The sequence below is a fragment of the Podarcis erhardii genome (genome assembly GCF_964252035.2).
Source record: "Podarcis erhardii genome assembly, chromosome: 7".
In the NCBI taxonomy this organism is placed as follows: Eukaryota; Metazoa; Chordata; class Lepidosauria; order Squamata; family Lacertidae; genus Podarcis; species Podarcis erhardii.
In genome coordinates, this window is record NC_138511.1 from 85,395,581 (window position 1) to 85,420,497 (window position 24,917).

The 24,917-nt window shown below is 47.5% G+C and overlaps 1 protein-coding gene across 2 annotated transcripts; it reads left to right on the plus strand.

Moving 5' to 3' along the window:
• Window positions 1-12,972: 12,972 nt before the first annotated feature.
• Window positions 12,973-24,543, plus strand: GNG8 (G protein subunit gamma 8). Of its 2 annotated transcripts, none has more exons than XM_081869905.1 (4): window positions 12,973-13,080; window positions 22,418-22,524; window positions 23,654-24,152; window positions 24,328-24,543. In XM_081869905.1, exons 2-3 carry the CDS (start codon window positions 22,441-22,443, stop codon window positions 23,780-23,782), a joined length of 213 nt encoding a protein of 70 aa, XP_081726031.1. In that variant the 5' UTR covers window positions 12,973-13,080; window positions 22,418-22,440; the 3' UTR covers window positions 23,783-24,152; window positions 24,328-24,543. The 2 variants fall into 2 exon arrangements, with proteins under 2 accessions (XP_081726031.1, XP_081726030.1); XM_081869904.1 differs by having other exon boundaries at window positions 13,016-13,237.
• Window positions 24,544-24,917: the final 374 nt, after the last annotated feature.

Consider the following 24,917-nt stretch of genomic DNA (forward strand, 5'->3'; position numbering starts at 1 on the left):
CGGGGGGGTGTTTTTTGTGGATGATGTCTTTTTGGTCAACAACTTGCCTGTAAAGGAAGAATGCTTTAAAGATGGTGATGGGGGGGGGGGAGGGAACTCTCTCCCCTTTCCTAAAGGATTTTGGCGCTCCATGTTTATGTTGTCTCTGGGTCGGCAGCTGGGAAGGCCACTGGTGATACTGGGAGTGGGGCAGGATGGGGCCCTTGAGCAGTACAGCTGCCGACCCCTCCTTTTATTTCAGAGACGTGCGTCTCCCCGTCACATTTTACGAGTTAGCTGCCTCAAACGCTGGCCAAATCCCGGCGAAACCCAGTATGAATCAGCCCTGAAAGCTTAAGTTTTGTGGCTGAGATCCAGAAATAAAGCTGAGAAGCCAAAGAAGCTTAAACGCTTAGCCGTGTAGTTTTTCTGAGGGACCTAGAGGGGCACATCACGGGCTCTGGGTTTCGTCTCTTGAACCAGGTGATAGTTTTATTTGGAGAGCTGCAGGCTGTTTCAAAGAGGGGCCTGCGATGACTTAGGAAAAAAGAGATTTTGTAGGGGTTTGCTTGGCTTCCAAAACCTGCAAAATCTGTTTAACTGAAGGCAAGAACAGAGTGCGTTTCTGGTTTGAATAACTCTCATTGCAGCAATGTATTTGTGTGTGAGAGAGAAAGAGAAAGAGAGAGAGGAGAAAAAAAGGAGGATTTGACAAGGAGGGGTGTGGTAGGGGAGAGAAGGAGAAAAAGAAAACCTTTGGGGGAAGGCAAGCAAGTGTGGACTGAGGAATGAAGATTTACTTAAAAGTCCAGCCTGGTAGGATGGAACAAGAACCAAAACTCTGAAAGAGGGGAGAAAAACGGCTTTTGCTGTAGGCCTCAAGCCTGCTTGAAAATAGTATCCCCTCTCTGGAAACTCCCCGTTCCTAAAGCTTAACGTGTGGCTGAGGGAGAAGGCACTCTGCACTTGCTCAGAGGAAGCTTTTAATTTGGTTGCAGAACGGGGCTGTGCCTCAAGCTTTTTATATATATTCTGTTTGTCCTTGTAGTATGCAAACCAGCCCAAGCGATTCAAATTCTGGACCGTCCCTAAAGCAAAAGCAGGAAATCCTTGGATCATAGCTGTCAACGTTTCCCTTTTTTAAAGGGAAATTCCCTTGTTCCGAATAGGATTCCTCGCAAGAAAAGGGAAAAGTTGACAGCTATGCCTTGGATCCTGCGAGCCCATTTGAGTCCTATAACCACTGGGGAGCTCGGGACGAAATTCTGCTTTTTCCGCAATGCTATCTGAGGTCCATCTCTTTCTCATATATATATTCCCTTTTGCTCAGAGCTCCAGCCCCTTATGAAAACCAGATGCTCTCCGCTCAGCCAGGAAGGCGGGTTCTGCTTTTCCAAATTCCTTCCCCAGGAACGCTCGGCACTCCTCCCATCCCCCAGCTGCCCCCAATATAGGGGGCAGCACGGCTCCTTTCCGCCAGCCCTTCTCCTCCCTCCAAGCAATCCTGGCTCAGCTAAATTATTGCAACTTCTTCTGCAAGGCGGGAGCCAGAGAAATGAGCTGGTGGCCTCCTTGGCTGAACTCCTCCTCCTCCTCCAAAAAGAGACTTTTGTGTGTCTTTGAACCTGGGTCCCAAAGACTGGGCCATTGTGTGTTTGAAACGGGATCCTTTGCTCCCCGTGATTTCTATAGATCAGGGGCAGGGGATCCTATTCAGATAAAAGGGCCGCATTCGCTTAGGGGCACACGGACAACCCATTTCAGCTCCCCAAAACTATATCTCCTAACAAGCATACAGTTGTGTTCACGAGGGTTGACATCTGGATTCTCTTCCCAGCCCCCTGTGAAATAAATTCACCGCTCCTCTGCCCTTTTTAAAAAATTTTTGCTGAGCACCATCTTTGCAGATGGGACACGGGTGGCGCTGTGGGTTAAACCACAGAGCCTAGGACTTGCCAATCAGAAGGTCGGCGGTTCGAATCCCCGCGACGGGGTGAGCTCCCGTTGCTCGGTCCCTGCTCCTGCCAACCTAGCAGTTCAAAAGCACATCAAAGTGCAAGTAGATAAATAGGTACCACTCCGGCAGGAAGGTAAACAGAGTTTCCCTGCACTGCTCTGGTTCGCCAGAAGCGGCTTAGTCATGCTGGCCACATGACCCGGAAGCTGTAAGCTGGCTCCCTCGGCCATTAAAACGAGATGAGCGCCACAACCCCAGAGTCGGTCACGACTGGACCTAATGGTCAGGGGTCCCCTTACCTTATATTTGCACCCCAGAGTACCTGGGAAGGGGGATTTCTTGTTTAAAAAATCTGGGAATTGTAGCTCTGAGAGGGGGATGGGAGAGGGTCTCCTAAGAGCGCTCTACACTCTTAACAAACTACAGTTCCCAGAACCCTTTGCGGCAAGCCACAACCATTTAAAGTGCTTTAAGTGTATGGTGTGGAAGCAACCTTGGTTATAAAACCTGTTTGGGAGAAAGGCTATTTATTGGACCACAGTGGAGTCCTTGTTGTGTCTCTGCATCGAGGATGGAGGTGTTGATGGGCCCGAAGGAAAGATGCAGCAGAATCATGTGTCTCCCAGGCCAGATCAGTGACTCATCCAGTAGGGCAACAGGGAACCTCCTCCCTCTGGGCGAGTCCTTTGGGTTCATGGTTTGATTTACTTCTTTCGCCTGACGCACGGTTAGGGAATTGTAGAAACTTAAGTTGGAACCAGGCGGGGGGGGGGGGAAGGCTTCTTTTATGAAGTGCGCGCCTAATTTGTACCATCTGAATATCTCACCGGGTTGTTGTAATGGAAACCTGAGCATGGGGGGAGGTGAGGGAAGGGAGTCTTTCGGAGTCCCTTTTCGTCTAGGCTGCGGCTGACTTAGAAAAAGAAAGAAAAGCATGTCGTGGCCAGGGCCTCTCCTAATGTGTTCCAGATGAGAGACATGAGACCCCACCTCCCTTTCCTCCCTTTTACTCTGCGCCTGGATTTTGGCGCTCGTCACCAGCTGCTGAGTTGTACGAAGATTTGCGCTGCTGGTGGGGAAAGGCCCTTGTCGCCCCTCTCTCGCACTCGGCACTCGGCCGCAAAGTGCTCCTTAGCAAGCAACCTCAAAGGTCCTGGGATCCCCAGGCCACTTCCAGGTTCTGAAGCCCACTAAGCCAGGCTTCCTCGGCCCTCCAGAAGTTTTTGGCCTACAATTCCCATGATCCCTAGCTAGCAGGACCAGTGGTCAGGGATGCTGGGAATTGTAGTCTCAAAACATCTGGAGGGCCGAGGTTGAGGAAGCCTGCTCCAAGCTGTGCTAAAATAGTTGCTGATCCGAGAGGACTCTGTCCCTCACCATCTAATCCTGGGCTGCCAGAACCTATATATTTGCATTCATATTTATCTAATTTTATTTGGGCATATGCTTCGATGACATGGAAGAGTAAAGGAAAGCAATTGAGTCGAAGGAGAATTAAAATCAAACACACACACAGAGAAAAAACAACCTGAAGGAAGAGACAATGCATGTGCTTTTGTAAGCGGGGAAAATCTTTAATAAAAAATATTATTAAAGAAAGAGAGAGAGAGAGAGAATAAGTTGACTGTTTCACATCCCCTGGAAAAAAATATTGGTGTTGTGAGGGCTAGTAACGCTTTTAAAAGGTTTGTAAAGCAAAACAAAACAAACAAAACAGGTTATTAGGATATTCTCACTTAAAATGGAAAAATTACTGAGAATTCCGAATAGCAGCATATGCTTGTTAATATTTATGAACATTTTAGGCTCATTTTAGTATGTATATATATTAGTATGTATATATACTGGTTAACAAAAAAAAAAAAGTTCTTTAATTAAATAGCATCTTCTTATTTGCTTAAACTGGGAAAGCTGAGAACGTGTGTCGCATTTTTGGTGTGATGCGCATCAAGACAAGTTGCGAAACTTACCACCCCACCCCCCAATTAGCAAGTGTCTAAATGTGAGTGAGGCCTTAGGTGAGCCTGAGACCCTCGCCAAAGGACCATCCATTTTTTTCTGGGGTACACAAAGTGCTAAAGGAAGCAGCTGAATCGTATGTGTACGAGTTTCAAAAACAGTGCCAGAAACAGGGTCACAGATGACCCAAATTAGCCCTCCCCAAAGGCTAGAACAGGTTAACCAGTAAAAGGATGCTGGGAAATAAGTCGACACAACCTGCGACCACATTTGGGGGGCTAAGAGATGCTTCACCCCCTATTTCGTCAGACCCAGGCAGGCAGCAAAGACAGGAGGGCTCGCTGAGGCCTTGCCAGGCCAAAGTTGGCCGCTAGCAGGTGACGTTTCCCCACTGCAGAAAGTTCCAGAACATACGTTGCAATTCCATGATCCTGCGATATGTGAGAGAACGCACAAGATGGATGGTACCCAGCAAGGGTTAAGGTGCTCATCTCCTTTGCCCGCATCACGGAGGATGCTGGCGCTTGCAGAAGAGTCGCCATGGCAACGGCACCAGCCGGTCCCTATACCGGAAGCCTGAGAGGAGAGACGGGTGTCTCGAATTGCCCAAGTCGGTTAATTAGGAGCCGAGGAACCGAGATGGGGGCAAAGCGGGCGCAGAAAGCTGGGCAATACCGTGTCCTGGGTTCGAATCTCGTCCTTGCCTTGGAGTCACTGGGAGGCCAGGTTACGTTCCCTCATCCTGTTGCCAGTCCTTAGTGTCAGGAGAATTGGGACAGGCCTACCTCATAGGGGGCTCGTAAGGAAGGCTGAGGTAACACATGTGACATTCACGGGACACTCGTCCGTGATAGAAATGTTATTTATTGATATAAACCAAACATTATTGCTTTTAACCACGATATAAACGTGATATATAAACAGGATATAAAGGTTATTTATCGAGTAATTTCCTGTATGGGCAACTCCAGAAGAGCAGGGATTTGGGGCACCTGAAGGTTATTGCGTTTCGGACGTTTAAGTTTAGAGAAATAAAAAGGATCTTTAAGAAAGGCTTGGGCCAAAGTCACTCCTTGTATGTGGAGGGTGCCTTTTCTGGGGGGAAATGGTTTTAAAAAGAAGGGGAAAGTTACTTTAAAGAGCATGTGAAGGGGGCGCCTGAACATTAGGCTGTTTATATATATATTTCTGTGCTGCCATTTGGCAAAGAAAGGCCCCCCCATACAAAATTCATGCAAAAATAAAAATAAAAATAGAGCTTAACAAAAAATTAAGACAACTAAATTGAACATTTCAAAATAGACTAAAAGCCCAAATGCATTCAGGTTCCTGCTGAAAGGCAAAGGAGATTCCCCCAGAAAAAGTCAGATAGATCAGGAATAAATCTTTCTTAGAAGGACCCCAGGCAATGGGTTCGGCACCCCCCCCCATAGCCCCCTTACCCCTATATCACAGCTGCCACATAGAGGCTGGCGAAACTGGAGTCGAGAGGCGCTGACCCCCCCCCCCCGACACCTAACAAAAACAACAAAATTAAAACCCACAACCTTGTCCTTCCCGGTGTGTGCATCACTGGCTTTACAGCCTCTTTTTTTCGCAAACGTTCAAGAGGGTAAAATTTATTGTATATTTATTTGTTGCCACTTCAAGGAGCTCAAGGTGGCCCCAATTCTCGTATAATCCCCACAACGACCCTGCGAGGTAGCAGAGAGAGAGAGAGAGAGACATAGCTGTCAATGTTTTCCTTTTTTTAAGGGAAATTCCCTTATTCCAAATAGGATTCCTCGCAAGAAAAGGGAAAAGTTGACAGCAAGAGAGAGAGAGAAAGAGAATGAGAGAGAATAAGTTGATTGTTTCATTCATATCCCCTGGAGGGAAAATATTGGTGTTGTGAGGGCTAGTAATGCTTTTAAAAGGTTTGTAAAACAAAGCAATGACAAACCTAGACAGCATCTTAAAAAGCAGAGACATCACCTTGCCGACAAAGGTCTGTATAGTTCAAGCTATGGTTTTCCCAGTAGTGATGTATGGAAGTGAGAGGTGGACCATAAAGAAGGCTGATCGCTGAAGAATTGATGCTTTTGAATTCTGGTGCTGGAGGAGACTCTTGAGAGTCCCATGGACTGCAAGAAGATCAAACCTCTCCATTCTTAGGGAAATCAGCCCTGAGTGCTCACTGGAAGGACAGATCCTGAAGCTGAGGCTCCAATACTTTGGCCACCTCATGAGAAGAGAAGACTCCCTGGAAAAGACCCTGGTGTTGGGAAAGATAGAGGGCACAAGGAGAAGGGGACGACAGAGGATGAGATGGTGGGACACTGTTCTTGAAGCTACGAACATGAGTTTGATCAAACTGTGGGAAGCAGTGGAAGACAGGAGGGCCTGGCGTGCTCTGGTCCAGGGGGTCACGAAGAGTCGGACACGACTAAACGACAAAACAAAACAAAACAAAACAGGTTATTAGGATATTCTCACTTAAAATGGAAAAATTATTGAGGATTTCAAATAGTAGCATATTGCAAGTGGCCCAAGGTAAGTTTCATGGCTGAGTCACGGTGGGATTCGCACCTTGGTCTCCCAGGTCCTAAACACTACATTACATTGGCTTGTTGTCAACCCTCGTGCAAATAAATGAGGGGTGCATCTGAGCATGTGCAGAGCGGCCTGAGCCGATTCCTTGCTTCCTTTTATTTGCCTGGCCACTCTCCTTGCCGTGGTGCTCCTTAAACTCCCTTCTCCTCGCCTGGTGGGGGTCTCAGAGTTCCTGGAGACCCTAATTTTTACTTTTTTGCTCAGCCGCTGCTTTAAAAGGCTGGGGTTTTTTTAAACCTCAACTCTGTGTGTGTTTCTCCTTTCTGTTTGCAATCCCTCCTTCACCCTCCTCCAAAGTGCGCTGAACTATGCGCACACTCACAGACACATGCCTCGCCCCCCCCCCGTCTCCCGGTGTCTGGAATGATTCTGATCTGTTCCAGACGCTGGCCCGAGATTTTCCTGGGGTTAATTTTAGCCCCCTCGGCATCCTTTATCGCAGCTGCCGCAAAGGGGGGAGGAGGACAGGCGAAACTGGAGTAAGGAGGTGACCACCTCACGAGCATGTCTGCGTGTGCGTGTGCGTGTTTGTGAGTGAGGCCCTGCGCGCATGCACACACACACACAAACATGACATCAGGTCAAAGGAACTGGAATCCCATCTGGATTCGATCAAATGCCACATCGCCCGGCAAAGTTCCCTTGAACAAAGGAGCGAAGCCGCCCAAGGTCTCCTAAATAGATAAATTACCCCCCGCCCCTCTCAAAATGGAGTCACTTCTGTCAGGGATGGGAAAAGGTCGTCCACATTGCCTCCTCCAACCTCGAAAATTTGGAAGCTTCTGGAAGGGGCAGAGTGTCGGAGATGCCTTTGAAAGTTACCCCCCCCCCCGATCTATTTATTAACCAATTTTGCAGGAGCCAAAAATGTGGCAAAGAGGCCACTTTGCAGAGAGCTTGAGGTAGAAAGGTCTAAGACTCCAATGAGGAGACCGGTCTCAGTAGGACCGTCTGAGTGGCCAGTTTCCCACGAGGTGGGGTTGGTTGCAGATAACTTTAAGCAAGAATTCTGTCTTCTTTCTTTGGCGATCCCTCGTAGCCGAGTAAGATTGTCTTCCATAAACACGGTTTTAAGAATGAGTCCGTAAGTGACTGTGGAGGCCAGTTCTGGACCCACATGTCCCTCCACAGTGGGGACATAGGTTTCTGGGCGGGAGATGATCACGGTGAGGGTTTGCCAAGCATGCCTTCCTCTTAGCACGTTTCTCCCTTGCGTTCTGAGTTCATAGAATCATAGAATCATAGAATCATAGAGTTGGAAGAGACACAAGGGCCATCGAGTCCAACCCCCTGCCAAGCAGGAAACACCATCAGAGCACTCCTGACATATGGTTGTCAAGCCTCTGCTTAAAGACCTCCAAAGAAGGAGACTCCACCACACTCCTTGGCAGCAAATTCCACTGTCGAACAGCTCTTACTGTCAGGAAGTTCTTCCTAATGTTTAGGTGGAATCTTTTTTCTTGTAGTTTGGATCCATTGCTCCGTGTCCGCTTCTCTGGAGCAGCAGAAAACAACCTTTCTCCCTCCTCTATGTGACATCCTTTAATATATTTGAACATGGCTATCATATCACCCCTTAACCTCCTCTTCTCCAGGCTAAACATGCCCAGCTCCCTTAGCCGTTCCTCATAAGGCATCGTTTCCAGGCCTTTGACCATTTTGGTTGCCCTCCTCTGGACACGTTCCAGTTTGTCAGTGTCCTTCTTGAACTGTGGTGCCCAGAACTGGACACAGTACTCCAGGTGAGGTCTGACCAGAGCAGAATACAGTGTCTTCAGAGCCCATGACACCTTTGGTAAAGGCTGTTCTCCAACTGGAGCGCCCGCAGGCCAGTGTTTCCCAGTTGTCAGTGTTTATACTACATTTTTTTAGATTTGCCTTGAGAGAGTCTTTAAACCTCTTTTGTTGACCATCAGCATTACGCTTTCCATTTTTAAGTTCGGAATAGAGTAGTTGCTTTGGAAGACGATAATCAGGTATCTGCCCGACATGCCCAGTCCAACGAAGTTGATGTTGAAGAATCATCGCTCAGACACTGGCAATCTTTGCTTTTTCCAGTATATTGGCATTAGTTCACCTGACTTTTCAAGTGATGTGTAACATTTTTTGGAGACACCATTGATGGAATCTTTCGAGGAGTTGCAGATGGCGTTTATAAGTAGTCCATGCATGGCTGGATTTAGATGAAGAGAGACCCTAGGTCAGGGATCAGCAACCTTTTCCAGCTGTCCCTCAGACCATGTGGTGGGCCGGACTATATATATATATATATATAAAAAAACCGAACGAATTCCTATGTCCCACAAATAACTCAGAGATGCATTTTAAATAAAAGGACACATTCTACTCATGGAAAAAGACACTGATTTCTGGACCGTCTGCAGGCCAGATTTAGGAGGCAATTGGCCCACATCCGGCCCCCAGGTCTTAGGTGGCCTATCCCTGGTTAAGAGTAAGGCTGGTCGGCTGGCTGCCTCTGGGCTGGATCTGCGCCCCACCCCCCAGGAAGTCATTTGTGGCAGTTGGCCATCTCTCATCCAAAGGATCTGACCCTTTATCTCAGGCACCCCCAACCTTCGCCCCTCCAGACGTTTTGGCCTACAACTCCCATGATCCCTAGCTAATAGGACCAGTGGTCAGAGATGATGAGAATTGTAGTCCAAAACATCTGGAGGGCCAAAGGTCGGGGATGCCTGCTTTATCTTGTTTTTCACTTCACAGCGACAGTGGCAAGATCTGGAAGGGGGTCCTTCGCTCTGCGGGTCACCCTCACTTGCTCCATCTGCTGAGCTGACAGATGCAGTGAGAGACAAGTGGATTGCAGTGAAAATACAAGCCCCCTGTTAAATATTCGGAAGAAGTCAAAAGCCCAAGGCAGTATACGTTCCTCAACTAAGTTTATTCAACATTTGTCAGTGACAACAGCTCACTCATACGAACACAGCTCATCTGGGAGTGGACATCCAAAATATATAAAATTATGCATAATAACATGAATCACTCCCAAAATGTAATTATAAACGAGCCTCTTACATATGTACCTTAAGTATGTATACAAACTCAATGAGAGGCATGAGTTGGTTTTGCCGGGTATGTTGGCACCCGTCTGTCTTGGAAAACAATGCAGGAGTGTAGCTTTTGTAGGGAAATCTCCATTATATTGGGTCTGCAAAGGAAAAAATGTTATTTTGACACTACATTACACTGCACTGAAAATGTTTAAATGTTCTTTGATTGTCCTCGAATCATCCCAACACACTCGCCATCCTCTCTGGCCATGCCTTTTGAGAAACTGCAAGCTTGCAGTCTTCCTTCAAATGAGGTTTCTGGAACTTAAAGGTGGTTTAAACATAGATTGAGCTGCGCAAGCGTATTGTTAGCCCGGAAATGGAAACAAGAAGAAATTCCCACGAAAGAAGAATGGCAGACGAAACTAATGGACTACGCAGAGTTGGACAAAATGACAGGAAGGATTCGAAACCTGCGGGACCAGAGATTTACAGAAGATTGGAAGACGTATAGAAATTATTTGAAGAGCAACTGTCATCAACAAATTACACTAGTAGGACTACAAGAAGTTTTACACTATCAACAAATTACACTAGTAGGACTACAAGAAGTTTTGTAAGGAGAAATATACCAAGTGTTACAAAGTAGAAAAAGATAGAGATATTGGTTATGAGTTTGAAATGTAATATGGAAGATAAGAAATGCATACTGAGAGACTAGATTGGAAAATTTTCAGACAGGATTGATGGAAGTCAGAAAAAAATTGAATAAGATGTAGAAGTATGTTTAATTACAGTTGAAAATGATATGTTAAAAAACTAATATATACATATATGTATATATATGTATATATATGTGTGTGTTATATATAAACATAGATCGAGCTGGGCAGTCTGTTTCTGGAACCCAACCAGGAGAGTGCTGTTGTGCCCAAGTTCTGTTTCCAGGCTTCCCTGAGACACCTTGTTTGGCAACAGGGGCTGAACTCGATATCCCTTGGCCCTGATCCAGCAACAAGGCTTTTTCTTTTCTTTTTTGGCATGGGCCAGATCACTACGTTCCTAACACCAGGGTCGAGCTGCGATCCTAAATGCACTACCTGGGGAGCAAAGCTCCAGGCGACAGAGGTTTTTTTTGTGTGTGTGTTCTTAAATCAAAGTGTAATAATTCAAATGCAATCGAATAATAGGAATCCATACTGACATTTGGTAAATACATTGCAACAGTTCCATAATTCAAAACAGAAGATCGACCACTGGACAGGATAAAAAGCATCTAAAAATATATCGCTCTGTAGGACGGAGATGATTTTGCAAGGGGCAATGATCTCACAGGAGATAATTTTGCATGGAATGCAGATGGTTTGACCAAAAAAAAGGGGGGGGGGGAGATATTTTAGAAAGGCAGAGTACATGACCATATTGTTCTCTCCTAGCCTGCCTTTACTCTAGGTAGCTCTTGCCGTCTTCACAACAACCCTACGAGGTAGGTCAAGCTGAGGGAAAAGAGGCCTCGCAGAATTTTTTTCGCAGCAACAATTTGAACCCAAGTCTCACTAGTACAATTCCAACACAAGCATTTGTGGATGTATTAGTCGAAAACATCCTGGTCCAATATGAGCCTGGGTTGGCTTTGGGGGCGGCGGGGAGAGATTTCAATAAACCCAGCTCCATTTTTTGAGGAGCAAGATTTGGGATTCGCAGAACCTTCGCCAACCCAGTGCCACTCCCAGATATTTCAGACTACAACTCTCATCACGAGCCCCAGGGAGTTGTAGCTCAAAACAGCTGGAAGGGGAACCAGGTTGGCGAACAGGGTTGACCCGCATCTTTGTGGCAAATTACAGTGGCAAGAGGGAACCTTGAAGAGTCTAGGATTTACGATGGCATCGTTCTCTTGCTTTATGCTGCCTCCACATGGATGCAAGTTGACATTGCATGCAATTAAAAAATCCAGAAATGCTTTATTATCATTTCTCTACCGTGTTCTTTATGTTATAGTCATCCTTCCCAGCCTTTACGAGGTTCCTCTGCAGAAACTGTGGATGGGGGGGGGGAGGAAGAATCAGCTGCACAGATATGTGATATGGGGGGGGGGGGGGACACCTGGCTTGCCAGTAGCACATGTGAAAAGAATCTAGGAGTCTTAGTGGACCACAAGCTGAACATGTGTCAACAGTGTGATGCAGCAGTATGTTACGGATATGGGGGGGGGGGCACATCTCTAAAGTTAAATGTTACAAATATTATGCCTGAATGTATCCTCTCAACTTGACAGCTCAGGGAGGTTTTTGTTGTTTAGTCGTTTAGTCGCGTCCGACTCTTCGTGACCCCATGGACCAGAGCACGCCAGGCACTCCTGTCTTCCACTGCCTCCCGCAGTTTGGTCAAACTCATGTTCATATCTTCGAGAACACTGTCCAACTATCTTGTCCTCTGTCGCCCCCTTGTTCCCTCCATCTTTCCCAACATCAAGGCCTTTTCCAGGGAGTCTTCTCTTCTCATGAGGTGGCCAAAGTATTGGAGCCTCAGCTTCAGGATCTGTCCTTCCAGTGAGCCCTCAGGGCTGATTTCCTTCAGAATGGAGAGGTTTGATCTTCTTGCAGTCCATGGGACTCTCAAGAGTCTCCTCCAGCACCAGAATTCAAAAGCATCTGTTCTTCGGCGATCAGCCTTCTTTATGGTCCAGATCTCACTTCCATACATCACTACTGGGAAGACCATAGCTTTAACTATACGGACCTTTGTTGGCAAGGTGATGTCTCTGCTTTTTAAGATGCTGTCTAGGTTTGTCATTGATTTTCAAGTGCAATATACCAGGAATGAATACCAGGAAACTTGTATTCAGACTGTCATTTATTGTTTTGGTTTTTTAAAAAATCTTTGTAATAAACGTGACTCGATATGTGGAGGAGAAAATAAAAGGATAGCTGCTTATTTCCTTGACATCTGGTGGGAGGGTGTTCCACAGGGCGGGTGCCACCACCGAGAAGGCCCTCTGCCTGATTCCCTGTAACCTCACTTCTTGCAATGAGGGAACCGCCAGAAGGCCCTCGGTGCTGGACCTCAGTGTCTTGGCTGAACGATGGGGGTGGAGATGCTCCTTCAGGTATACTGGGCCTTTGAGGCCGTTTAGGGGCTTTAAAGGTCAGCACCAACACTTCTGGGTACCAGTTGCTGAAAACCCCAGGAAGGGAGAGTTCCTCTTGTGCTCTGATCCTTTCTTGCAGGCTTTCCACAGGCATGTAGCTGGCTGCCGCAAGAAGAGGATGCTGGACTGAATCACTATTGGCCTGGTCCAAACAGGATCTTCTGATGCCCTTCAGACCTCAGACACCTGAAATCCAAGCCAGTTCTCTCCGAAGGGCTTGGGCCTGCTTTCCCTTCCACCCCCTCTCCCTACACGCTGCCTTCCTTTGAAACTGTGTCTCCCAGGGGTGGGCTGGGAGGCGCCTCCCTCCCTTCTTCCCCTCCCTGCCTGCTTTCCTGCGGCTCCCGGTGCCCCAGGTGGCGGCAGCTGCTCATTCCGACCAGAGACAGTGGAGAGGAGCCACTTTGCTCTGCAAGGACGGCCGTAGACAACAGGTAACAGCCAGAGTTCTCCCTTGCTTGCCTCCTTTCGAACCCGGAGCTGTCCTAGGCTGGGGAGAGGCAAGGCAAAAGGCTGGGTTGGGCGAGAGGCTTATTGCTCTGAAGTGATTCTGATTGCGTGAGGATTGACTTGGCGTTGGATCTGGCCAAGGTAGGTGGTTCCTGCACCTTTGAGGAGGTACGTTTTAAATCCTCGCTTCTCCCCCAAATGCATCTGGTTCTCCGAGTTAGGTCTTCTTGGTAGATCTTCCCTGTCTCATCTAACCTTTTCTTTCACTTTTCACGTTGAAATTCCCTGCTGGAACCAAAAATCACAATGCTTCTCCATGCACTCTCTCTCTCTTTTGCAGGCAATCAGATTATACAAGGGTAGTGTGGGTTGGCAGGAAATAAAAATATTTGCAATACTGTATATGAGGCAGAATTCAAAATACAAAATGACATGCAAGCAATGCTTGATAACTGCACACCAAGCGCACCTAGGAGTTAGCCCCATTGAATTCAACAATACTTCTTTCTGGGGAGATGTGGTTAGGAATGCACTGTTAGACTGCAATCCTCTACACGTTTTCTGCAGCTTACTTTAGAGTAGGCATCCACAGGACTGCACTGTTCATGGCTGCAAAGAGAGAGGGCTTCCTTCTCCATACAAACAAAATATCTCCAGCTTTGCTCATCCATATGGAGATGTAGGTTTGAAAAGTTGGCTTTTTCATGAGCTAGATTCCTCTTTGTAAAGTTCTCTTGGGCTAACACCTTTTTGCTTTCTTATAAGGCAGAGGGGCAATGAACCACAAACAGCTAGCTATAACTATTTAACAGATGCTCCGCTGTTGTGATTTTACTCTTAATACTCAGAGATCCCTTTTAAAAGGCAAAACGTCTGTTTAAGTCACTATTGCGCCCATTTAACAGGTGGTAGAACTGAGGCCAGGAGAGTGCGATGCCCTCAAGGTGGAAGGGCTCAGCGGCAGAGCAATCTGCTTTGCAGGCAGACGTTCTCAGGTTCGATCCCCGACAGCATGTAGGGCTAGGAAAAGACCTCTTCCTGAACCCCCCGAGTCCGTGTGAACACTATTGATCTAGATGGACTAATGGTCTGGCTTGGTACATAGAATAAGATCCCCTTTCTTAGGAGCCATGGTATGGATCTTCTCCATTGAACTTTGCACCCGAATCCAGGAAATGACTTGCCAATTATACCTGCCGCAATATGGTGCACTGGATCTCCTAGTCCGTGTCTTTTAAAAAATCCAGGTGGTTTAACCATGGTCGTGAGATACGACGGGGAGAGAGACGTTGCCTGGGTCCACCTTCTTGCCTTACAAGAGCTCATTCCCCTCCTGATATTTACCTGTGTAGATCTAAGATGAGGGACCTCCTTTCTCCCTCGGCAGCAGCTGTCAAGCTCAAAAGGGCTTTGGGCACAGCTGGCATGGGCGGGCACTGCAGTGAGTTGGTGCCTCCACAGGGAGGGAGGAAAAGCAGGTGAGGAATCATAGCATCTCCGACCTACAGGTATGTTTTGGACTACAAGCCCCATCATCCCAGCCAACAGCTGTAGTCTAAATAATCTGGAGGGCACCAGGCTGAGACACCCGTGGCCTCCCCATGTAAGCTGCCCTTTGCATTCACAGGTGCACTCTGCACATGCTCAGAGGCCCTCTTGCTTAGTGCTTCGGCTGCTCTGCAGCAGACCACTGGAAAACCCACTTGGCTCAAAACCCGCCCCTCACCTTATGTCCGCAAATCCTGAATTCCTCACTCCTCGTGACTCCGAACCCCCCAGCAAATGAGCTGGGCTGTGTGGGAGCCACATTCTTCAACCCTGTCCCGGGTTATGTACGCCGGCTGGCTTGAATCATGGCGCGAGTTGCTTGGTGGGCAGCGGAATGACTCTGCCCATGCTCAGAGGCACTGCTGGCTTTTTCTATACTTCAGAGGTTAATAATAATAATAATAATAATAATAATAATAATAATAATAATAATTTATTATTTATACCCCACCCATCTGGCTGAGTTTCCCCAGCCACTCTAGGCAGTTTCCTACAAAAGATTAAAAATACATTAAAACATCAGTCATTAAAAACTTCCCTAAACAGGGCTGCCTTCAGATGTCTTTTAAAGGTAAGATAGCTGCTTATTTCCTTCACATCTGGTGGGAGGGCGTTCCACAGGGCGGGCGCCACCACCGAGAAGGCCCTCTGCCTGGTTCCCTGTAACTTGGCTTCTCGTAGTGAGGGAACCACCAGAAGGCCCTCGGCGCTGGACCTCAGCGTCCGGGCAGAACGATGGGGGTGGAGACGCTCCTTCAGGTATACAGGACCGAGGCCATTTAGGGCTTTAAAGGTCAGCACCAACACTTTGAATTGTGCTCGGAAACATACTGGGAGCCAATGCAGATCTCTCAGGACTGGTGTTATATGGTCCCAGTGGCCGCTCCCAGTCACCAGTCTAGCTGCCGCATTCTGGATTAATTGCAGTTTCTGGGTCACCTTCAAAGGTAGCCCCACATAGAGCGCATTGTAGTAATCCAAGCGGGAGATAACTAGACCATGCACCACTCTGGCGAGACAGTCTGCGGGCAGGGAGGGGTCTCAGTAGTGGATCCTGGTATTAAATACCGATTCTGTCCCTCCCCTATTACACTTTTCCTGCACACAATGGAGCCCCCCCCCCTCATGTTCCCACATACTTTTATCATCTCCTTGTGCCCAAACGTTCCCTTCTCCCTTGCAGGGAGCTTCTCAATTAGCCGAGGGCTTTGAGCATGGCTGATGTGAGGGGTCAGGAGCGCCTGGAGGTGGAAGGAAGGGGGCTAACGAGTTGCATTTGCCCCCCACGACCCTCTTGCTGCTCCTGCCGTGTAGCTAATTCCCTTTTCTCTTGGATCGTGGCTCAGCCTCTGGGCTTCCTGCTGTTCCTCAGTCACGCCCAGCTGTTCAGCTTCCCCTTCATCTACTCGCGCCTCTCTCTTTCGGTCTGTTTCCTTTATGAAACTATTAAACTCTCAGGGCGGGTGGACCTTGCAGAGGCAGACGGTGTGGACACCACTGTTGTTGCAGCGCTGTTAATTAAGGCATTTGAACAAAATTCATCCAGCGCAGCATCTCCAACTCACAGATCCTGCAAGCAGCATCCATAATAATAATAATAATTGTTGTTGTTTAGTCGTTTAGTCGTGTCTGACTCTTCGTGACCCCATGGACTAGAGCATCCCAGGCACTCCTGTCTTCCACTGCCTCCCGCAGTTTGGTCAAGCTCATGCTGGTAGCTTCGAGAACACTGTCCAACCATCTCATCCTCTGCCGTCCCCTTCTCTTTGTGCCCTCCATCTTTCCCAACATCAGGGTCTTTTCTAGGGAGTCTTCTCTTCTCATGAGGTGGCCAAAGTATTGGAGCCTTAGCTTCAGGATCTGTCCTTCCAGTGAGCACTCAGGGCTGATTTCCTTCAGAATGGAGAGGTTTGATCTTCTTGCAGTCCATGGGACTCTCAAGAGTCTCCTCCAGCACCATAATTCAAAAGCATCAATGCTTCGGCGATCAGCCTTCTTTATGGTCCAGCTCTCACTTCCATACATCACTACTGGGAAAACCATAGCTTTAACTATATGGACCTTTGTTGGCAAGGTGATGTCTCTGCTTTTTAAGATGCTGTCTAGGTTTGTCATTGCTTTTCTCCCAAGAAGCAGGTGTCTTTTAATTTCGCGACTGCTGTCACCATCTAATAATAATAATAATAATAATAATAATAATAATAATAATAATAATAATAATAATAATAATAATAATTTATTTATACCCCGCCCATCTGGCTGGGCTTCCCCAGCCACTCTGGGCAGCTTCCAACAAAATATTATAATACAGTAATGCATCAAACATTAAAAGCTTCCCTGAACAGGGCTGCCTTCAGATGTCTTCTAAGCACAAGAGCTTTGTATCAAAAGTGTCACACAGCAGAGCACAGCCATCATGGCCAGTAGGCGTTGACAGCCGTCTCCCTCATGAATTTATGCAATCCTTGTTTAAAGCAATCCACCTTGGAGGCCACCACTGTCTCCTGTGGCAGCCAGTTCCACAGTCTCCACCCCCATCATCCAGCCCGGACACTGAGGTCCTCTTCCGAGGGTCTTCTGGTGGTTCCCTCACTGTGAGAAGTGAAATTTCAGGGGACCAGGCAGAGGGCCTTCTTGGCGGCGGCGCCCTCCCTGTGGAATGCCCTCCCGTCATGTGACAAGGAGATAAAGAACGGCACAACTTTGAGAAGACATCTAAAGGCAGCCCTGTATCAGGAAGTTTTTTATGTTTGACATTTTATTATGTTTTATATGTGTTGGACACCACCCAGAGTAGCTGGGGCAACCCAGACAGATGGGTAGGGTTTAAATATCATCATCATCATCATCATTATTATCTTTTTATTTCTTTATTAGTTTTTTAACATATCATTTTCAACAATTATTAAACATACTCTTGTATCTTATACAATTTTTTTTGACTTCCATCAATCACATCTGAAAATTTCCCAATCTTTTCACTTAATTTACATTTCTTACTTTCATTGTTACATTTAAATCTCATAACTAAAGTCTTTCTTCTTTCTTTTCTTTGCAATATTTCATATATTTCTCCTTACAAAACTTCTTGCAGTCCTACTAGCGTAATTTGTTGATTACAGTTGCTCTTCAAATAGTTCGTATATTTCTTCCAATCTTCTGTAAATCTCTGGTCTCACAGGTTTCGAATCCTTCCTGTCGTTTTATCCAATTCTGCGTAATCCATTAATTTTGTCTGCCATTCTTCTTTCATTGGTATATTATTATTATCATCAGGCATGAAGGCCTTCATCTTATCTGTCCTGAATCTCCATTCAGTTTCCTTCGATGTCCACGACTTCTAATGTTTATGAGAGAGGAAAGCTTTTCTTCTGTCTGCTTTTCCCATGCATGCATAATTCTACAACCTTCTATCAGGTCACCTTGAACTCACCTTTCCTCTTAAAAAGCCCCACAAACTGCAACCTTTCTTCATTTCTTTGCCCTTTTCTGAACTGTTTCCAACTCCACAGTATCCTTTTTAAGGTGAGGCAACCAGAAACACGGGACGCGGGTGGAGCTGTGGGTTAAACCACAGAGCTTAGGACTTGCCGATCAGAAGGTCGGCGGTTCGAATCCCCGCAACGGGGTGAGCTCCTGTTGCTCAGTCCCTGCTCCTGCCCACCTAGCAGTTCGAAAGCACGTCAAAGTGCAAGTAGATAAATAGGTACCGCTCCGGCGGGAAGGTAAACTGAGTTTCCGTGTGCTGTTCTGGTTCGCCAGAAGCAGCTTAGTCATGCTGGCCACATGACCCGGAAGCTGTACGCCGGCTCCCTCGGCCAATAAAGCGAGATGAGCGCCGCAACCCCAGAGTGGGTCACGACTGGACCTAATGGTCAGGGGTCCCTATACCTTTACTTTAAACAGAAACACACACACAATCTTTTCATTAAATGGAAAAGTCCCAGCACAACAACCTCAAATGCTACTCTGCGGCTGCTCACCAAAGGTACCGTATTTTTCGCCCTATAGGACACACTTTTCCCCCTCCAAAAATGAAGGGGAGATGTGTGTGTGTCCTATGGGGCGAATGCAGGCTTTTGCTGAAGCCTGGAGAGCGAGAGGGGTCGGTGCGTACGGGCCCCTCTCGCTCTCCAGGCTTCAGGAAGCTGTCCCCGCGGGCTCTCCAGGCTTGCGGATAGCAGCCTGCATCCCGATTGGTGCAGATATCAGGCAGCCCCACAAGCTCGGGGGACAGGGGGGAGGCAAAGTGCCGCCATCCCGCTATTCCACGACCTGGTTTGGAGGCTGGTGGTGGGGAGAAGCAAGCTTGCTTCTCCCCATCGCCAGCCCCACAAGCTCGGGGGAGAGCGGGGAGGCGGAGCGCCGCCACCCTGCTATTCCCCGACCTGGTCTGGAGGCTGGAGGTGGGGAGAGGCAAGCTTGCTTCTCCCCATTGCCAGCCCCACAAGCTCCGTGGACAGCAGGGCAAGCCGCTGCCCCACGGAGGCTAGAGAGGCTGTCCCTGAAGGCAGAAGAGGGAGACGGAGCGCTCCATCTCCCTCTTCTAGCTTGGGGATGGCTGCGCAAACCTGGGGGGGAAATAAAATTTTTTTCCTTGATTTCCCACCCAAAAAACTAGGTGCGTCCTATGGGCCGGTGTGTCCTATAGGGCGAAAAATACGGTATTTATAAGTTTGGGGCATAGGCTCTTTGGACAAGGGATTTGTGTTGGTTTTGCTTTCGAAACAGCACCTTGCCCTCTACCGGCGTGAGTAGTTAAATGGCAGTCATTGAAGAACCTGCTATTGATTCTGGCTCATTAACTGAAGAACGCCTTCGCTCCCAGAGGGATCAGCTTTTAGAAAGCAAATGCTCAGAGCTGCATTATCTACATTGTGTAACTCACCAAGGACTTAATTTAGTAAGATTTAGCGGTCCTGTGCTATTCAAGGTGTTTTGCCTATAGCGGGGTGGGGAGACCTGCCTCTCTGCAGATGTTATAAGGTTGCAGCTCTCATCAGCCCTGACTAGTAGGGAGAGAGAAATCTGTCAATTTCTTTGCCCTCTCTGAGTTTCTCATCTTAACAACCTAAAACGCAGTCTCACTTGTGATTTTATTTTGTTCCTAAAAGCTGCACAAAAATTAACCAGCGCTTAACTTGCATCTCTCCTGGTGTCGCATTTGCAAAAAGGATCTCTTGCACACACACAAAAAGATCCCTCCATATATTAGTGTTGGCATACATCCAGAATTTTCCCAGACATATCCAGAATACTGCAGTAGGCAGCAGTTTCCGGGCGGAAACTGGAAAAAAAATGTATGGAAAGATCCGTACGTATGACAACCCATGTCGGCAGTGTTGTTTTTTGCGATTTCCCATAAAAATGGCTCAAAAATGACAACTTTGGGGAATATTCAAAACAAAATTAAAAAATTCCTTCCAGTAGCACCTTAAAGACCAAGTTAGTTCTAGGTATGAGCTTTCGTGTGCATGCACACTTCTTCAGATACACTGAAAGAGAAGTCACCAGACCCTTCTATATAGTGAGAAGGTGGGGAGGGGTATTACTCAGAAGGGTGGTGGGAATGGGTGATTGGCAGATATTGGGGAATATTGTAAAAGATGAGAAGTTATGTTGGATGAACTTTTGGAACTGATAATATAAAAAAACAACAATAAAAATGTATTGTTGTTGTTTAGTCGTTTAGTCGTGTCCGAGTCGTTTAGTCGTGTCCGACTCTTTGTGACTCCCTGGACCAGAGCACGCCAGGCACTCCTGTCCTCCACTGCCTCCCGCAGTTTAGTCAAACTCATGTTTGTAGCTTCGAGAACACTGTCCAACCATCTCGTCCTCTGTCATCCCCTTCTCCTTGTGCCCTCCATCTTTCCCAACATCAGGGTCTTTTCCAGGGAGTCTTCTCTTCTCATGAGGTGGCCAAAGTCTTGGAGCCTCAGCTTCAGGATCTGTCCTTCCAGTGAGCACTCAGGGCTGATTTCCTTCAGAATGGTGAGTTTTGATCTTCTTGCAGTCCATGGGACTCTCAAGAGTCTCCTCCAGCACCATAATTCAAAAGCATAAATTCTTTGGCGATCAGCCTTCTTTATGGTCCAGCTTTCACTTCCATACATCACTACTGGGAAAACCATAGCTTTTACTATACGGACCTTTGTTGGCAAGGTGATGTCCTCTACTTTTTAAGATGCTGTCTAGCTACAAAAAACAAAAATGACAACTTTGGATCTGGCACAGAGCAAGCATGACTCTGTGTCTCCAGCTTCCAGCCCAGCTCTCAAACACAACTCCTACCTAAGAGCTAGGAAAGACCCACCCATTAACCTGGAGGCCATAATCAGTTTTCACTCTTGCAACCTACTTCTTTTGGGATGTTGATGAGGGTACTTAAGTGGCCAGCTATGGTCATTGTCTTGCAAAGAAACTTGTCCGATCAGTTCAGCAACCTGCTCTGTTAGATTCCAGCCCTCATCAGGTACAGGAACCCAATAATTGGAAGGGGCTTGGGGCATCATCCAGACTGATCCCCCCAAGTTCACAACAGTTTATTCTGAGAGATCAATAATGGCTGTGGTTTGCTCTGCTGATGGCTTCTGTGAACGTCACTGGATCTAGAACTAGCTGTTTCCTAGTTCTGCTGGATCTCTCAGCGGCGTTTGATACCATTGACCATAACATCCTTCTGGACCGTCTAGAGGGGCTGGGAGCTGGAGGCACTGTCATACAGTGGTTCCGCTCCTTCCTCCTGAGCCGTGTTCAGAAAGTGGGGGGGGGATGAGTGTTCAGACCCCTGGGCTCTCACTTGTGGGGTGCCTCAGGGTTCTGTCCTCTCCCCCATGCTTTTCAACATCTACCTGCAGCCGCTGGGAGAGATCATCAGGGGGTTTGGGCTGGGTATCCATCAATATGCGGATGATACCTAGCTCTACCTCTCTTTTAAATCAGAACCAGTGAAGGCGGTGAAGGTCCTGTGTGAGTGCCTGGAGGCGGTTGGAGGTTGGATGGCGGCTAACAGATTGAGGTTGAATCCTGACAAGACAGAAGTACTGTTCTGGGGGGACAGGAGGCGGGCAGGTGTGGAGGATTCCCTGGTCCTGAATGGGGTAACTGTGCCCCTGAAGGACCAGGTGCGCAGCCTGGGAGTCATTCTGGACTCACAGCTGTCGATGGAGGCACAGGTCAACTCTGTGTCCAGGGCAGCTGTTTACCAGCTGCATCTGGTACGCAGGCTGAGACCCTACCTGCCTGCGGACTGCCTTGCCAGAGTAGTGCATGCTCTGGTTATCTGGTTTGGACTACTACAATGTGCTCTACATGGGGCTACCTTTGAAGGTGACCCAGAAACTACAACTAATCAACAGGGGAGGGACAGAATCGGTATTTAATACCAGGATCCAGTGGTTCCCTCACTGCAAGAAGCCAAGTTAAAGGGAACCCAGCAGAGGGCCTTCTCGGTAGTGGCGCCCACCCTGTGAAACGCCCTCCCACCAGATGTCAAAGAGAAGAACAACTACCAAACTTTTAGAAGACATCTGAAGGCAGCCCTGTTTAGGGAGGTTTTTAATGTTTGATGTATTACTGTATTTTAATATTTGGTTGGAAGCCGCCCAGAGTTGCTGGGGAAGCCCAGCCAGATGGGCGGGGTATAAATAATAAATTATTATTATTATTATCCATAATCTAGGAGGAGAGGGCTCAGAGGTCAGTTGGTTCCACTGAATATTACTGTCTGCCTGTCTCTTTCTCTCTCTCTCTGCCCATCTGCTGACCACAAAGCCACTCCAGCCGGGTGAGGGATAATGTCTAACAACATGGCCAAAATTGCAGAGGCACGGAAGACGGTGGAGCAGCTGAAACTGGAAGTGAACATCGACCGGATGAAGGTGAGCTTCCCCATCTCCTCTATTCGCCTTCTGCAAGAGGTGCACTTCCATGTATACAACACCGTGTTTCGGTTCTGTGCGGTGAAGCAACCAAACAGTCTCCAAGGGCAGCCCGGCCTGCCCTGCGGTAGTCTAGCTTAAGTGTTGCAAAAGGCGTGCTCACTAGTTCCGACGAAAGAAGAACGGCAGACGAAATTAATGGACTATGCAGAATTGGACAAAATGACAGGAAGGATTCGAAACCCACAGGACCAGAGATTTACAGAAGATTGGAAGAAGTATAGGAATTATTTGAAGAGCAACTGTAATCAGCAAATTACGCTAGTAAGACTGCAAGAAGTTATGTAAGGAGAAATATACAAAGTGTTACAAAGCAGGAAAAGATAGAGATATTGGTTATGAGTTTGAAATGTACCGTATTTTTTGCTCTATAAGACTCACTTTTTCCCTCCTAAAAAGTAAGGGGAAATGTGTGTGCGTCTTATGGAGCGAATGCAGGCTGTGCAGCTATCCCAGAAGCCAGAACAGCAAGAGGGATTGCTGCTTTCGCTGCGCAGCGATCCCTCTTGCTGTTCTGGCTTCTGAGATTCAGAATATTTTTTTTCTTGTTTTCCTCCTCCCAAAACCAGGTGTGTCTTATGGTCTGGTGCATCTTATAGAGCGAAAAATACGGTAATAGGGAAAATAAGAAATGCATACAGTGGTACCTCGGGTTAAGTACTTAATTCGTTCCGGAGGTGTGTTCTTAACCTGAAATAGTTCTTAACCTGAAGCACCACTTTAGCTAATGGGGCCTCCTCCTGCTGCCGCTGCATCACCGGAGCATGATTTCTGTTCTCATCCTGAAGCAAAGTTCTTAACCCAAGGTAATATTTCTGGGTTAGCGGAGTCTGTATCCTGAAGCGTATGTAACCTGAAGCGTATGTAACCTGAGGTACCACTGTACTAAGAGATTAGAATGGAAAATTTTCAGACAGGACTGATGGAAGTCAAAAAAATGGAATAAGATGTAAAAGTATGTTTAATTACTGTTGAAAATGATATGTTAAAAAACTAATAAAATTATATATATATATATATATATATGAGACATGCTCACTAGTGCTGACTCTCTTTCCCTCTGTGGCAGGTGTCCAAGGCAGCGGCCGACCTCCTGGCCCACTGCGAAGCCCACGCCAAGGAGGACCCTCTGGTGACCCCGGTGCCATCTGCGGAGAACCCCTTCCGCGAGAAACGCCTCTTTTGCATCGTGCTGTGAGCCTGGAAGAGGATTGGACGGGGGAGGCAAATGGCAGACTCCTCCCACTTCCAGACCAGGGCGGTGGTGGGCGGAAATTCCTCTTGTATGTTCATGGTACCCCCTGATCCCCTTTCCAATCTGCATTTCTACCCTGGTCCTATCTCCATCCAGCAAAAAACAAACAAAACAGGACTGTGTGTATTCTGTAGAGAAAACGTGTCTTAGCTTTTTTTTTTTTTAAAAAAAAGCAAGTTATTAGTCCTCATTGCTGTCAAAAATAAGCTTGTCCGGGCTGTGGTGTTTCCTGATCCCAATGATAAACAAATAAACCCTGGTATGTGTGCAAAGTGCCCATGACAGTTTCTCTGGTAGGCCAATGTGCCCACCAGTGGCGTAGCGTGGGGGGTGCAGGGGGGGCCGGCTGCACCGGGCGCAACATCTGGGGGGCGCTCGCTCGCACTCCCAGCTCTCTGCCCCCTGCTAAAATCCACGGGTTAGGGGGCGCAAATTACTTGCCTTGCCCCGGGTGCTGACAACCCACGCTACGCCACTGGTGCCCACAGTCCCAAGAAGGTTGATAACCCCAGGGGCTGGGAGGGAGGAAGTGATCCCAACAGGGGTTGAACTAGATGATCCCTGATGATCCCTTCCAATTCTGCAATTCTATGGTTCTAGGATCTCCTTCCATTCAAAAATCGCCCCCAGGGTGCTGTTAGAAGAGAATTCTATTTCCCACCTCCTTCTTTGTTTTTCCTTTCCAATAAATGTTGAACTGATTATTTCCACGCCTCTTTCCTGTTTCCACAAACCACGCTCTCGGGGCATCGAGTCCACAAGAGGCAAAATGTCCTAATGGGGTGGGTGTTTGTCGGTTATCTCACTTTTCTGCAGAACAACAGCGAGACAGAATGGTTATCTTAGCAGCCTTTCCATCAAACGTGGGAGGACAGAAGGCAGGGATTCCCAGAAGCCCACGGCTGGGTTTCAGAGCTTAATCAATTGCACACATGTTTTTTTGGGGAGAGTTAGGGAAATGGCGCAGTTCCTTAGATAGAGTGAGCAGCCCCTCTCCCCAATTTTTAAATCTGTTGCGTTTTCGTGGCTGATGCGGTTTGAAGCGGGAGATGGATTTCCACCCCTGGCCTCGGTGGGA